The sequence below is a fragment of the Amphiprion ocellaris genome, chromosome 20 (assembly GCF_022539595.1).
Source record: "Amphiprion ocellaris isolate individual 3 ecotype Okinawa chromosome 20, ASM2253959v1, whole genome shotgun sequence".
Lineage (NCBI taxonomy): Eukaryota > Metazoa > Chordata > Actinopteri > Pomacentridae > Amphiprion > Amphiprion ocellaris.
In genome coordinates this window covers 21,563,719-21,580,919 of record NC_072785.1, presented here as the reverse complement: position 1 = coordinate 21,580,919, position 17,201 = coordinate 21,563,719, and the positions used below count along the sequence as shown (strand labels likewise).

Below are 17,201 nucleotides of genomic sequence, written 5' to 3'. Positions count from 1 at the left end.
CTTTGGCTGCAAGGTCAAATTCACTAGAAGGAGAATGTTTTGTTTGTTTAGAAAGGTGGTTTGATGTTTACCTCAACATTTGGCGCCACAGTGAAGTTCATTTGCTGTTATGAACATTTTTCTCATAGAAACTCAATGTGTTTAGACTTCAAAGCATCTTTGTGTTTATATTTGCACATTTATAAATGTCTGTTAGATCTTTAATGTTGTTTTAAAGGAGAGAAGGTTAATTTGAATTTCAATTGAATTTCGAGCAAATAATACAGCTAAGAGAACTGAGAATTTGCAAACATTTTATAGCATGTGGTGCACTTCGATGTGAAATGGTCTTGTTTTTGTTGTCATGATAATTGATACATGTATTTGACTTAATGTGCAGTATTTGTGCTCAAATTTGTTAGCTTCTGAAGATACCACACTTCCAGTTTCCTTCAATTTATTTTCCTGTCTTTGTAACACATTAAGATGGTCTAACAAAGTGGATTTTTTTTTTAAAACGTACTGTATGTTTTGTTTGGTAAAATTGCATTTTTTTTTTATTTGTCAGAAGAACATTTTTAAGACAAAATTGAAAATTTCACTTAGTTAAATGTTTGTACTTGAAACAAATTTTTCTTTATCATAGTTTGTAATTCTCTTTATTTACCTCAATTGAATAAAATGAAAAAAGTCAGCTTTGTCAGCTTATTTAAAAAATGCAATAAATATAAAATGCATTTTTCTTTTCTTTTCTTCATTCATTTAACAGCTGGAGGTAAAATGAAATTAAATAAAAAACTTGAATTGAACCTGGGATAAAAATTAGCCCTGGGCACCTGCACCATAAACCAACTGTTTTCGCCCGTTCAGTAAAGGCTCACATGAAAAGATAGTAATGGGGTAATAAAAGGGGGTAAAAACAACAACAACAGCAAAACAACAACAACAAAAAACTGTAAGAGCCCTATGAACACATAAAATCCAGCATCTACCACATGTGTTCATAGTGAGAGAGTATGAGGGTCACTTAACCTTAGCTTACAGCTCAAAGTAATGAGTAATATAATTATCACCAATAATAAATGCTAATACAGACAGTGGTCTGGGGCTTAAAAGTTGCTGCTGATGCATGCATGTATGAAATAGAATAGAATAATAATACTTTATTAATCCTTTACAGGAAATTACTTGTAAACAGCAGCATGTTAACACAAACAACCCACAAACCCTACACCAACACTAATAGTCATCAGTATGATCGTATACATAGTCTATAAGTTAGAAAAATTATAAAAGTTGAAAACACATGTACAGCATATAACTCAAAAGTTAAAATATGAATGTTAATTTCTGTGAAATGAAAAGCCTGATTGCAGCTGATAGGAAGGACTTCCTGCTGCACTCAGACCTGCACTGAGGGAGGATGAGTCTGTGGCTGAAGGTGCTCTGCTGAAACACCTCCAGATTGTGTAGCGTGTGAGAAGCATTGTTCATAACGAAGTTCAGTTTCCTGAGCATTCTCACCCCAGCCACCTGTTGTACTCATCTTAGTCTGATGTCACCTTAGTCAAGCACTGATAGAAAACATTACAAAATAAAATGTATTATTTCAAAATACAACATTTGTACGTCTTAACTAAGATTTTAAAATGTAGATATTTTTTAGATTATAAAATCTTTTCTTTTTTTTGATGTTGTGACTCCAAAATGCATATTTTTGAATTGTTAAGATTGTGAAATTAATATTGCCTTATATTTTATATTGCAAAAAGTGTATATTTTTATACTAAGATTGCAAAACCAGTTTGAAAAATAAGATTATATATATATATATATATATATATATATATATATATATATATATATGTGTGTGTGTGTGTGTGTGTGTGTGTGTGTGTGTATCTATCTATCTATCTATCTATCTATCTATCTATCTATATATATATATATATATATATATATATATATATATATATATATATGACAAAATCTACATATATATTGTTATTTAAATGACAATGTCTATTTTTTAATACTGAGGTTAGAAAATGTATATATGTCTTAATATTTATATTACAAAATCTATATCAAATTTTTTAAGATTAAAAGATCAATATTTTCCTAATGTAAGATTAGTAGATTAAAATCTACATTACTCTAATACAAAAGTAACAAATTATATATTTTTAATATTAAAATTACAAAATCCATAGATTTGTTTTGTTATTAAGATTACCAAATGTATATTTTTTTTAATACTGAGGTTACAAAATCTATATATTTCTTAATATAAATATTACAAATCATTTTTTTTATATTAAGAGTACACATTTATTAAAATGTCAAAATCTGTCGTTTTTAATGTGGTGATTACTAAATAAATACTTTATTATTGACCACATGTTTCCAGTCAAATAAGAATCAGTGACGTATATTAAGCCCGCCCCATTCGCGGCGTGGCCCCGCCCCTTATGACAGGCTCAGATATGATGGTTTACGGGGCGTTGATTTCCGGTATTTAGCGTCTGGATTTTCAGGTTCCACGGAGTGTGTGTTGTGTGCGTGTGTGTGTGTTGTCCGTGTATGTGAGTGTGTGAGAGAGTTTGTGGTGTGTGTTTGTAAACGGTCCCAGCTCGGATACTGTCACCGCTTTGCACCGCAGCCAGTCTCCGTGTTCCTACATGCAAGTTAACGTCGCGGCTCCGCAATCGTTGCACAGCAATGACCGAAAGCCCCGCTACCAAACCAGCCAACGGGGAAGTGTGCGTGAAGAACGGACTGAAACCGGAGAGGAACGGCTTCGTGAAGAGCCTCCACCGCTGCCATGAGCGGCAGCACAAGCACCACTGGCACCCCGACGAGGACGAGGTGAGGCCCGGGATGGGACGGGGCGGAGAGGCTGGTGAAGCCCGGGAAGCATCGACTGTGTGGGACGATGCTGTCAGGGCTCCATTAGCATGAGCTGCTGTGTTTTCAGGATGGCATGAAGCTCCTGCTGCTGCTAATCTGACAGTTTGTTGTCATCGTGCCCTGATGTCTTTACACTGTCACAGATGGAACGCCAGACTCCATAAGAAATACCACAGATTAAAGAGTTTTCACGCATTTTCATGTTACAAACGCGTTCAAAGCACAAATCAAACTCTTTCTCTCAAGATTCGCGAGCTGTCCTGTAATTCGGCATGATAGTATTTACGCCAAACTGCAAGTGAGTTTAATAAAATCCCAACTTCATGAATGGGTTCGTGCAGCCCAGCCAGTAGTTGTAAAGGAAGGAAGTTGTTTTAAAAAGACGGCTTTGACAAATGAGTTGAAATTACAGAGTTCTGATTTTGTTTAGTTCATTGCAGAAAACAAAGAGCTCACGTGTGTGATTTTAATCAGAGGCACACACTGGGGAGAATTAAACTTCAAAGAATTTATTAAATACTGAAATTACACATTTCGTGAGAGCCAGTCCAGCAAGTTGGGACAGTTCAGGTAAGAAAACATGTTCAGGTTGCATCCTTATCTCACCTGTTGATTTGGTGTCATTCTAACAGAGAGTGGCATATCTTTCAGTGTATACTTCCTCACATATATAAGCTACTCCTCTCTTTTTCATATTCAAACCTAAATGTATTTTTTTTCCCAGCTCATTTTAGTTTGTGCACTGGCTGCAATCTTCTCAGTTGTGCAAATGTTCTTGGCCTACAGTGAAATGTTCGAAAAGCCCAGATTAAGTGGGTAACTCCCTTAACAAGTAAGACTGAAACTGTGATGAGTTAGTGAGTAGGAAGATGGTGAATCAATGCACCTGCTCACTTTACTGTCCACTGAGACAGTGTTGCATGCTTTGAAACAGATTTTTCCAAAGAGGCTAATGAAATTTCCACCCTTGGGTGCACTCTCTGTCACTGTTCCAATTAACGGGTCCCCTCTGACTACATGATTAAGCACTGTCACACACGAGCCTTCAGATCCGCAGTTAAATCGTGGTACAGAATTTTTACATGTCGGAGTTCGACTTACTTTCGCAAAGTAATTCTAGTCTGTGATTCTTAAGTAAAATTAGGTGACAGTGTTGTTTATAATCTCATTATTCTCCTCACCAGACTTGGTGGTGCCAAGAGCACAGAGAGTTTCCTCTGCTACACTGGCTTGGTAGGCTAAGAAACTGAGCGCCTGGTGACTGAAACTCAGCTGATTAGAGTTCATGCACATATCAGCGTTGCTACTCTGTAAGGTATTTGAGAGAGAGAGAGAGAGAGAGAGAGAGAGAGAGAGAGAGAGAGAGAGAGAGAGAGGCATGACCAGTCACATGTAGTGCCTAATAGTCATGAGCGCTGAGACGAGCACGATGGCAAAGTGAATTGCACAATGACTATGAGAAGGGAATTTCTCTTTTTGTCCATCCACTTATCAAGATGTAGAGAATAAACATGAGTGTGAATATTTATGTGTTTAGATTTTCCTCAGCACAACCTTCTCCTCCCTTATTTGGCAGTCAAATCTTCCCTTCAGTGTTTTCTTTCCTGTAAAGTTAGTGCACAGCTAAACCAGCACTTAGCGCTGTGGTCTTATCCACCTCCCACTTCCAATTTGGCAGCAAATAAGTCTTTCAGAGCTCTAAGTGAGTTCCACAGACCTCAGCCAACTATAACAAAAGATAAACTGCATTTCTTCTCATTAGAACAGAAAATGAGGGAATGTACATTTAGATGCATCATAATATAGAACTTTATTCAATTTAATGTCTTAGCTGGGGAAATAGTGATTACATAGAGAAAATATTTTTATTGCGTAGTCTCGCATAAACAGAGATAGTGGTTGTGGTGTTCTGACTGTGAAACAATCAAATTATCCTGCACAATACAGCTGCAAGTAATATTTTTTTTCTGGGAATTGTTTTCTCCAAGAATAGTTTTTGCTGTAGAGTATTAATAGCCGTTTTTAAAAGCCTTCTATAATCTTGCAAGACGACAAAACGTTTTGTCCAACACACAGTCCAGAGTCTCATTTTACTGTCAAATATGAGAAAAAAAAAACACATTTGAGAAGCTGAAATACAGTAAATCTTATCTTTTATAATGCTTGCTTAAAAGTGACTATGCTTATTTAATTATCAGAGATTGGCTACTTTTCTGTAGCTCAACCAATTCATTAACAAACCATTGTGCTCTAGTTCATCATTTCTGCTCACTTTGCTATTGGTATTTATCCTCCTGAGACAGGTATAAATCCTACAAGCAAACAGCGCTAGTGCTATATATCCAGTGTGTAAATGTCGTCTCTTTTACAAGCTTCCATGGAAATCATGGTGAAAGTACTGTCTGGATGCAACAAAATCATACTAAACTCTCCACCCTAATAGAACATTTACAAATATTGAAAAGATGAACTACATACATGCATATTGTATAAAAAGAATGCATATACAGAGCTGAGTCAAAAATACCAACTAAATCATGCACTGCTGAGATGACAATAAAGGGATATCTGTCATATTAGCTGTTGAGATTTTTCATAGAGGTGAAAATGGGACTCATTGTAATAAATCCTTGATTTATTGGTGCCATCAAACCAAAACTCATGAGTCTGTTTTCTTTCATGACTATGAAACATAGATCTGAGACATCAAATTTTGATCACATCAATTCACAGTCAAGAAAACAGACATGTTACAATGATTAGAATATCACTAGTATAACATTTTGCTTCAGAGGTAGCAAAAATTAACACAGTAATCGTGTTTTTAGTCCTTACATTGTGGATTCAAACTTAGTGTGAGTAACTTGAATTTTTTTGTTTTAAAAATGCTTTAAAAATTACCATATCAGTATAAATGTCATGTTCTGTTGAACAAATTTGAAGAGTCACATCAGTCCCTCGGTTTGTACCAAGACAGTTTGGTTCAAAAAACACCTGCTGTCTGTCTGCATTGTAGTGAATACATAACGGTGTACTCTTTCGTTTCAATTAATGACATTTAAAATGAGAAAAGTAGTGAAAATGTGTCTTGCTGTGAAGCTATAGCTATAATTCAAAGGTTTTTTATGAGCTTTATTTAAGTGCAATTAAAAGCACATTTATTGTCGGTGTGACTAAATGGTGTCCCTGTGTTTCAGTGTGTCGGATTGATTGTAACACTGGTTCAAACTGAGATGAAGCTAAGCCTAAAAATTTTACAGCTTTTTTCGAAGAAATCCTCACTGAGAGACCCTCCGACTAAGTGTTCAGAATTTATCAATCCAGAATACTTTATTGCTTGATGTCTGGAACAGTTTTTTTTATTTTATTTTAAGTATTCCAAATTATCTATTAACAATTTTCTGGCAGGCTGTGACACATTCCAGTTACAGCTTCAGCACATTGTGAGTTACAGTGTGAGCTGCAAATTGAGACATGTTCGAGTACAATATCTTTTCCCGTAGTTATCAGATAATGAGTCATGATTTAAAATAAGGCCTCCTCTTTGGTGAATGCAATGCATAGTTTTGAGTAACCGATTCATGGTGTTTCCATCCATGTTCTGATTTCCATTTTGCTCAGATCCACGCAGCATCATATCATGGCAGCCTCTACAGCCGGCCTTTCATTGAGTCTTTCGAAGAGACACCCATGCTGGTGGCAGTACTCACCTACATGGGCTACGGCATCCTCACCATCTTTGGCTACCTCCGCGACTTCCTTCGCCACTGGAAAATTGAAAGATGCCATATCGCCAGAGAGAAGGAGGAACAAAAGGTAATAGAGGCCAAAGACAAATAGATACAGGAATAGGTGTACAAAAGTGATCAGGCAAATCTGGAAAAGCTTTCACTGATCCAAACAGGTTTGGGGTTATTAGTAGTGACAAGTTATAATTATCCTGAGAGTGTTTTGGTTACACCCAGAAATGCACACCATATTTTTGGAAACGGTTTCCTAATAAAGGCAGCAGTTGAAAAATTTACATGCATGCATCATGCAGTCAGCATGTTTACAGATACACAATCACTGCAGAGCTATGATTGCTTTTGGCAGGGAGACAAGTTGTGTTTCAGGTGTTGAATGGAACTGATCTGGGAGACTGGGCTTTAATTACACGTTGCCTGGTGACTGCACGGTTGCCTTGTTCATGTACAAACAGTGGTGATAGCAAATGGAAAACTAGGCATTGTTGTTTTGAGCAATTTGCGCTCCAGGAAACCTCCATTTCAGACACTGAAAGATATAATACAAGCTCTCATATCTAATTTTTTTTTATATCAGTGTTTGTTTCAAGCTTGGTGAAAGCCCACATTAGTCTATTAAGCCCCCAACTGGTTGACATCATCTTGTAATTGTTCACCATAGACAGCTGAAAAGACAACCCAATTCAACCTCAAAGATGGGGATTGGGGCTAATGAAGGTATTTTTAACTGACTGGTATCAACAAGATCCTTTACTCTGCTGTCACATGGGTGTTGTAAAGTGAGAGCATAACGCCAGCAATGCAAATTCTGAATAATTTTTCTAATCAGTAATTAACAGCATTGTCAATCAGTCATCATTTTGTAGATACTGATATTGAGCATAATAATTATAACATTTGTTCGGTGTGATATTACCGTTTTAGCCAATAGACATATGAATTGTGCAGTTTTGATGTATGTTTTACCGGGATATAGGAAGTGTCCTAGTGAGTCCCTGCTTGTCATAAACACAAGAGCTCTGACTGGGAACATTAACTGTTACAGAAGTCTTTGTCATGGTGTCCTACGGCTAGCTAAACTAGTAGTCCTCATGTTGCTACAGTATTATAACCGAAAGGTGGTCCCCCTGGTTGCGCAACCAGGTACTACAGCTTATCTAAAATACATGTTCTGACATACATGAACAGAATACGGGTTTCATCATCTTTTGGAGTTTGTGTAGCCACAGTACAGTCTACCCTCTAAACAATACATGTCAGATGGAGCCCTACCGGAGCTTTACAACAAGTTTCGTGACCATCTACTTAACATTGAGGAACATCTTGAATGCAGAAAGCTTTTTTTTCTTCATGTGTAGCAGGGCTAATTAGTTGTGAGGCATATATATATTGGATTGCTTTTAATAACTTTAACGTGCTTAAACTATGTATTATCAAGAAAAATGTCATCAGATTGGGATATTAAATGATTCGAATTGCATCAGTGGCAAAAATCACTTGACTGAGGACATCCCTATTGTTATACCAACCAAGAAACTGATTACAGAGATAGTCATGTGTATATTCTCCTTTCCTTTTCCTCACAGCAGAGGGCCATATGCATTCTTAGGACTGCATTTTTGTCATTGCTGGAGCACATTTAGAGCGTGTCCTTGAAGATTGTTTTCAACGTGTTATGTAATGTTTGATAGCGAAGCCCATTGTTTTAAGTACTTGGTTATGTTGAGGAACGGAAGCTAGTGGGGTAGACGTGTGGAAGTCATTAAATCACCCCGAGGATATCTCGTGGATGTTTCCTGCATGAACCTCCTCCAAGGAAAATGAATTCCCTCACTCGTGTTTATATGTTGTTTTAAAGTTTATACTGCTAGAGATTAAATTCTTCTCAGTAAAGCTTTCCAAAAGCATGAGAGGCATGCAGGCCCTTGAAGTTATTGCTTGGATTTAAAACTTATAAAAATAAACCCCAGTGATTTAGGATGAAATTCCTACATCTTCTGCTATTCAGGTAATGAGCCACTCTCTGCTCTTCTTTAAAATGCATCTTTGTTTATCCATGTGTAGGACTTTGTGCCACTCTACCAAGATTTTGAGAACTTTTACACCAGAAACCTTTACATGCGGATAAGAGACAACTGGAACAGGCCCATATGCAGCGTCCCAGGAGCCAAAATGGATCTGATGGAACGAGCCTCCCATGACTACAACTGGACTTTTGAGTGAGAAAGGCATTGCTTTTATTCAAGAGTGTAAATATTGTTATCTGTAAGTTACCCTTGAGGTATTCAGAATCACAGTAGCAGGAGGAAGCAGGCTTTATAGCTAATCCGCCAGCCAAGGATTAGTTCCAATTGTGCTAACAGTCTTACCTCCTAAACAACATAACCGAGGAAAGTGACATGTTACACTTCACACAAAAGATTGGGTAACGTTAGAACTTAAACTTGCAAAAAACGGAGCAGGGTTACGCACTTTCCTCACTAGCCAGAGCTGTCTGCAAGTTGTGAAAGATAGTTCTGTGGTTTTAGTTTGTACTGAAGGGGAAACTGGTGGTTCCTGCTGTCATTACTATTCACTGAAGGGATTCAGCCTTTGCTAAAGGATCAATGATACTTGAAAATAGAGCTAGACCAATAATTCAGGCTTGATGATATATTGTTAAATATTAGCTTTTGCAGATGCATTGGTAATGGTGCACATGCATTACAGAAATGCTAAACTATAGTCACCAAGCACATAATACAGATCATCATACTAATATTGGGTAAGACTTCTATTTGCCCTCAGTCTCTTTGGTCTTTTGGTATCATGGATTCCGTAAGATCTTGGGAATTTCTTTGAGATTCTGCTCCATGTTGACATGATTGTTGACTCCACATTCCTGCTGCCAATGTCATATTCCATGACATCCCAAAGGTGTTCTACCTCGTTTAGATTTGGTGACGCAGAATTCATTGTCACTTCTGCTTAGTGACCTGGTACACTATCATGTAGCCATTAGAAAAGAATTGTGACCTTAAAGGGATGCATATTACTGCAAATCCAGGTCAGTGGTTTGAGAAAACAATTCAAACCAGCCACAGTCAAAGCCATTTAGATCACATTTGTTCCTCATTGCAGTGTTGATGTGAACATTACCTGCACCTCCTCACCTCTATCTGCAGGATTTTATTCATCGTCCTGCAGCTACATGATAGCCTGATTGGTTGTGTGAATAAAGTACTGTACTGAGAAAAATGCTCAGCTAGAGTAGAGTTCAGGTCATTTAGAAGCATTTTCACCATTACGTAGATTGTCCACCAGAGAGAACTGGCAAATTGATTTCCCCACGGAATGAACCAATTGCCATGTGTTCTCATCACAATTCTAATCAAAGATGTCCATATCAAGATTGTTTCTTTGTTAATGTTTTGTGTTTGTGTAAAGAAACGGTAGTAGACGCTGCATTGTTCATTCTTAACACTCTTAATTATCAGTATCGATATTAAAAAGTGTGAGATAAGAAAGCATTTCAGTTCTAGTTTCCATTATCAGTCAGTCAGCCTTTTACTTTTTGGGTAGATCAAATAGTTTAGTTTGTAACATGCCAAAAATCTTTTCATTATGAAGCTGGTACCTCCAAATGTTTAGAATTTTTGTTTGATAAATGGCTTCCTGTTCTGCGGGGTTTCCAACTGTTCCAGTAATCAGGTCTAATGAATGCAGGTGTAGAGATAGCAAGAAACATCTGTACAAAACCCCAGCACACACTCTAGTGCACTCTTTTCGGATGAAAGATAAATTAGAGAAATGTTTAAATGAAAGCCTTTAGGGCAAATTCTTCACATGTGGCATTTGTTACAGGGTTATACCCAGCTGCTTTATAGTTGATTATAGTAGGTATAATCTCCACCATGGCTGCCTCTCCATCTATTTTATTATTAAAAGTTATTTTGTCTTTCAACTTTGTTGTGCATAAAATGATAGTATAGGTCTGTTGTCCTGCAAGCTACATCACACCTACATCAGTTATTTCAAATCTGGAATGACCCAGATATATGTCAGCAGCAAAAACCACAGAGAACCTGATCTCATCAGTGCTGGTTAGATTTGCACGTAGTTTGAAATGCAAATCAGCCTACTGTTGAACTTACGATGAACCCAAATATCTTAATTCTAGTTCCCTCATACACAAAACTGACAGTGTTAGGAGATATTCTTGACATTCTCTTTGGTGACTTTCAGTTGTAGTCTCTAAAAGACTCCTATGCTATATGTTATGATGATGTCAAACCCAGTCTGAACAGTGTTATCAAAGTTCATCTGATACCATCAGTCCAGCCTCACATTTGTCATCTTGACTCCTCACTGAGGAAAGCTGGAGGACAGCTGCAGTGGAAGTGTTTCAGTGGAGGGGCAGTGAGGTGTGTGAAGTCGGACATCGCACACTGCGACAAAGCAAAACCAGAGAACAATGGAGTGCCAGTGACAGAACAGGGTGGGCTATGTGGGAGGGGCAGAGATGGGAAAAAATGGATAAACAAAGAGCACTTTGATGCGATCCAGCCTTTCATTCCACTTCAGTCTAGTTTTTGATTATCTGTAACAGTCATTACTATTAATTGTACCAATAAGCTTTCAAAGTCATTAATCTCCTCTCACAGATTGTTTCCTGTGTCTGATGACCTTCTCTCGTTCTTCCAGGTACACAGGTCGGGTAGTGCAAGATGTGATTAACTTGGGCTCGTATAATTACCTCGGCTTCGCTGAGAATACGGGTCCGTGTGCTGACTCGGCAGCTGAGGTCACCATGAAGTATGGTGTTGGAATCGCAAGCACCAGGCAGGAGATTGGTACAAACGCACGACAAAACACTGACACACCCGCTACCATTGCTGTCACTGCTGGAACTGTACAGTGAGAATGTGCAGGAATGAAATCAACCACAGTAAAGAGAGCATCATAAACCAATGTGTGCAGTGATAATAAATAATAATAATAATAATGAAGTTTATTTATGCTTTACAACAAATAGAAAAACATACAATAAAATACACTCAAAAAATAGGAACATTCTTGAGAAGACATGATGAATTCCATTTTCCAGCACATTTTTCCTACACTGATGACATTACTTTTCTTTCTGACAAAACTTTAGTGGCTTGAAAGAAGATTTGAATTAAGTTAAACGTGTAACGTTTCCGTATAGAACATTATGCTGATGTTCGTCATCACTCATCAGAATGCTTTATGGCCATTCTTGTGATCTGATTTGGGTTGCAAATAACTACTTTCATTATTGATTGTTGATATTTTTGCAATTCTTCATATATAAAATATCAAAAAGTTGCATAATGATGTAGTCTGATTTTTAAAAAATCTTTATTTACAAGTTTTCCTCTTTTTTCGAATAGGCTAGGTATTCAAATTTTACAATCGAATGAGGGTAAAACACTAAATTGCAGAGACATTAAAGTGAAAATCAATAATTAAAAAAATTGTATTTAAATGAAAATTAAATGAAAAGATCAATTCGAAGACAATGACAGCAGTTCTGAAAAATATTCAATTTCATTCCAATTAAAAAACCTTTGGAGCAATTTAAGGCATGTAGCGGAATTAGATGAACAAATAAATTAAGAGGGAGGTGGACATATACAGAAGTAATGATTTTATTAGCTTTAAATTTGTTAAAAATAATGTCTGTAGCAATAAAGACATGTAAAAGCAGTGTATCCAAGGGTCTGTACTTAAGAAATATGTCGCTGATGTCGGGTCTGCTGAGCAAGTCAGATAAGATCCAGATCACTCTGGAGGAAGTGGAACAAGCTGTCTGGCCAGCAGATATTTACTGACAGAGCAGAACCAGCTTCTCTTCTTCCACACGGAAAGGTCAATCCACACTATAGTAGTGTGTGCTGTTTACTGCATGAGCTAAAAGTTGTAAATCTGTCAAGTCAATGCGTGCATATCCAACACAGCAGATGACCCATAATCGAGCTCAGAGACGGTCTCTGTGTTTGTTATCTAGACTTAGATGAGAGGATTACTACCACAATCATATACACTACCGTTCAAAAGTTTGGGGTCACTTGGAAGTATCCTTATTTTTGAATAACAGCAGTTATTTTTAATAAAAATAACATTAAAATTAATCAGAAATACAGTCTAGACATTGTTAATGTGGTATATGACTATTCTAGCTGGAAACGGCTGATTGTTAAGAGGCCCATTTCCAGCAACCATTCCTCATGTGTTCTAATGGTACATAATGTTAGTTAATCATGTTGAAAGGCTAATTGATGATTAGAAAACCCTTGTGCAGTTATGTTTGCACATAGATAAAAGTGTGCATTTTCATGGAAAACGTGAAATTGTCTGGGTGACCCCAAACTTTTGAAAGGTAATGTATGTCTGTCAAATATGAGGCTAGAACTGGAAGTAGAGGAAGACCATAAAAAACACTCTCTCAGCTTAAGCTTATCATTTAACATGGCATTTCATTTGTTTAAACCTTGCAAAACACAAAGTGTGAAACTGTGAAGCTGTGCCATTCTCACAAGACTTCAAGAAGTCACTGCCCTCACGAAGAATTAATACAATGTGCTGGCAATAAAACCATGACTGACAGTGTTACACTTTTGTATGGACTTGACAAACAAGATATAACATGTTGATAAGTGAGTTGTAACAGTGTTGTTAAGCTGTTTCCAGTCTTCTTGCAAAGCTAAGCTAAGCATCTCTGTGCTGTGGTATCTTATTTCATGGACAGACATGACAGAGGTGTTGATCTCCTTGTCTGGCTCGTGACAAGAAGCAAATAAGTGTATTTGCACCCCATCTGCTATGTAAACACTGATCTTTGAGTCGCACATATCTGTTTCTTGTGACCGCCTGTGTGTGTTTGTACACCTCAGGTAACCTGGACAGACACGAGGAGATGGAGAAACTGGTGGCTAAGTTCCTCGGCGTGGAATCTGCCATGGCATTTGGGATGGGGTTTGCAACCAACTCCATGAACATACCAGCCTTGGCTGGCAAGGTACAACCACAAATATTTGATTTTTATTCTTGTTGCATATATTTCTTATTTAATCTATTTAGCTTCTTATTTATTTTCCAGCCATATGTCCTTTATGTTTTTTGCTGGTTCTGTGTCTTGCACTTATTTGTTAAAGATAAAATAAGTTCACTACCCAGTGTTTTTGTTAGTACAGTTTGGAGTGTATTTTCTAACAAAAACATTCCTTAACACCATGCCTTCATAGCACAGCTGTTAACACCAAATACAGGCACAAAAACACCCCCTGACCTCAAATCAGGAGGACACACGTCCTGTTAGCTCAAGTGATTGGTGGTGTGACTATGTGACAGTAAAAAATAACAAAAGTGTTCACACCAGTCAGTTTTATCACAGTGCTGCTGACGTTGTTTGGCAGGTGGACACTTCCCCACATAGTCAGTTTCCACTACCGTGTGTAAACCAGCAGCAGAGGCTGCTGAATGCTTTTGTTCTTGTGAAACGATGCAAAGCCGCTGGTAAAACGGTGTAGGTTTTCAGTAAAAGAGTACTGCAGTAGCAAACAGTGCAATCGATACAGTGCAAACAGCATTTTCAATGGAACTCTCAGCACAGATCATTACATATAAACATAAAATGATACTCCTCTGCCCACTCACCAGTCAGGTTACAAAATGTACTAAACTGATTTTTATGTAAGCTTGTATATGCAATGCTGTCTCAGATGGATAAAAACAAGTCCTATGTATGAATTATTTATACTAATTAACATTGGTTTGGTGTCCTGCAGGGATGCCTGATTCTGAGTGATGAACTGAACCATGCCTCTCTAGTCCTGGGAGCCAGACTCTCTGGGTCCACCATCAGAGTCTTCAAACACAACAGTGAGTCACAAATGGGTCCTCCTATCAGTCTGTCTCCTGCCTGCATTTATACGTCCATTTATTTTCTGTCCACATGCATCCTGGTATGCAACTGCAACTTACCAGTCCTTTAGTTTAAGTGGTTTGCCTTTATCTTGATTTACTGTCATGCTTCAGCTGTGTCTTAAATGTTTCTGTGTGTATCAACTTAGGTTTTATTACTTTAATAATTGTCTAATCAGCAAAACTCCTTAGTCTGTTGCTTGTCTGTTGCTTCTGCTAATTCAGTTTACTGATTTGTGAAATGTAACTTGTCTTGTCGGCTACAATCATGAATTAACTAAATTCGCAAGTCAATCCACATAGACACTTTAGGTTTAAAAATGACAGTTTTTGCTGAAATATAGGATTGCTGAACAGTTGAACTAAAAGATAATGGGGTAAGAACAGCTTTATTGAAAGATATCATCAGTTACGATAACAATCGATATTCAAAATTATGGGTTTATTGAAACTGTGGGTGAGAGTGTATCGCTTCCTCCTAATTAATTTCCAACTAACAACAAACTGCAAGTGGTTTTATGCCTCTGCTGCTAAAACCACAACTTTCGTTATGAATGTGATGCTCTCTTGATTTGCAGATATGCAGAGCCTTGAGAAACTGCTGAAAGAAGCCATAGTTCACGGTCAGCCCAGGACTCACAGACCATGGAAGAAAATTCTCATAGTGGTCGAAGGCATTTACAGGTGCCTTATTTGTGTTTGTATATCATGCATAATTGGATTAAACCTTTTGCAACACTATAATTTAGATTTTGTTGTACAGTATGCCTTTACTCTTTAAGGTTTTGACCTCCTTATCTTCTCTTTATATGTTATAGTTATCTAAGAAAAAGTGCAGAAACATTGTGTTTGCAGCTTTTGTAGTTATGTTGAACATCATATTGGTCTGAAGCAGTAAAACTGGGAGTTGCCCTCTTGAAAGTCTCCATAATTTCCTTCCCATTTTCAACATGAGCACAACCCTACTTGATTGCACAAGCAGCAGTTTCATCAACTGTGTATGTTGGCAAATGTTCCAAACCAGATTACTTAAGCTAGGTCTTTGATTTAGACACGATGAGCAGGTATCAGCATGTATGATAGTAAGCACACACAAAAACCAGCCTCAGTAAGCAGCACTTAACCTCTATTGATGGATCTGACATTTCCATCAGGTTCAGCAGTGTTAACACTCCTGGGACTGAATTGTTGGTTGACAGAGCGGACTCAGTGCCTGGTTAGCTGACCTTATTCAGCCTGGCTGCAAAAACCTGCACTGTGTAGTAATCTGCTAATATAAGCTGCAAGCAAATTCTGCGTTATAGTATTGTCTTAACTTTTTATGTAATCCTTGAGGCAACTGATAAAGTGAGTTTAGCTCTTGATAGTAAGTTGATACAGTTATTTATATTTCACTGAGGACAAGTTTAATTATGTAGACTGTTGGGGAACAAATGAAACTGAACGCATGTATTGTCATAACACCTTTGCTTGTGTGTCTTTCTTTTCTGCAGCATGGAGGGCAGTATAGTGCGCCTGCCAGAGGTGATCGCCCTGAAGAAGCGCTACCGGGCCTACCTTTATCTAGATGAGGCCCACAGCATAGGAGCTCTGGGTCCAAGAGGAAGAGGTGTGGTGGATTACTTTGGCCTTGACCCCTGTGATGTAGACGTAATGATGGGCACATTTACCAAGAGCTTTGGTGCTGCAGGGGGATACATCGCAGGGAAAAGGGTGAGGATTGAAAGACTGTGGGTTCATTTTATGGGCATTGTAATTGTTTCGAATAAAAGAGTTACAAAGACAGAGGAGATGTACAGAAAGAGCTAGAATTAAGCTCACAAGTCACAGGTATGCAATGCTGTCTTGCAGCCCAGTATAAACTGAATAGTTTACCAAGAATGCTGGTGCAAACATTATCTCAAGATCGAGGGTTACATTTACAAGTGAGAATTTTAAGTGTGACAAAAAGACACCTGTCCTCCCAACAATGTGGATTTACAGCCTTTCAGTGAGTGTACGCTGCATTCCTGACATATTAGCCCTGCTGCATGACACACTGTCAAAACTTATCAAAACAAGGCTTGCTGCACAGAAACCTGATGTCAAGATGGCAACTTTTTGTCTCCATTAATTCCCTGTGAGATTGTGACATCTTAGAACTGATGGATTTTCTAAAATAGTTAGAAAATGAGTTTGAGAATGTCAGGCATGAATCAGTAGTATAGGAATGTGCCATCAAGTGACAGGATGAAGCTTACAACTAAGTGTTAAATATCCAGATATATTTCAGACAGTGTAACAAAAGTGTTTTCAAATGTTGTAATTAAAGAAGCAGAAAAATGTGAGGGTTTAATTTATTTGTATTGCATATAGTAGATCATAAACAAGTCATGCTATAGTCTGGGGAGTATGTGTGTGTAAATGTTGTGTTTATGCTGTGGGGTCAGGTACCTTGAATATGTATTTCTATGTTATATTAACTATTGTGCCTACATGCCCTAGGACTGCAGCAGATGGAAATGAGCAAAATCTAATATAATGTTTCTCTTCACCTATGATACTAATGACATTGTGCAAATGCAAAAAAAAAAAAAAAAAATTTATTTTTATATATATATATATATGTATATATATATATATATATATATATATATATAT

The 17,201-nt window shown here is 37.5% G+C and overlaps 1 protein-coding gene across 2 annotated transcripts in view; it reads left to right on the top strand.

Annotated features, from left to right (window-relative positions):
- The first annotated feature begins 2,489 nt into the window (after positions 1–2,489).
- The window catches only part of sptlc2a (serine palmitoyltransferase, long chain base subunit 2a), a 28,639-nt gene continuing 13,927 nt past the window's right edge, over positions 2,490–17,201 (top strand). The window contains exons 1-8 of one of the 2 annotated variants that reach the window (XM_035943929.2): positions 2,490–2,847; positions 6,511–6,705; positions 8,700–8,854; positions 11,319–11,467; positions 13,532–13,656; positions 14,426–14,519; positions 15,140–15,245; positions 16,055–16,274. In XM_035943929.2, the coding sequence (XP_035799822.2) occupies positions 2,701–2,847; positions 6,511–6,705; positions 8,700–8,854; positions 11,319–11,467; positions 13,532–13,656; positions 14,426–14,519; positions 15,140–15,245; positions 16,055–16,274 (1,191 nt within the window). In that variant the 5' untranslated portion in view covers positions 2,490–2,700. The remainder of the gene's footprint in view (positions 2,848–6,510; positions 6,706–8,699; positions 8,855–11,318; positions 11,468–13,531; positions 13,657–14,425; positions 14,520–15,139; positions 15,246–16,054; positions 16,275–17,201) is intronic. The other variant, XM_023261202.3, reaches the window with a different exon arrangement.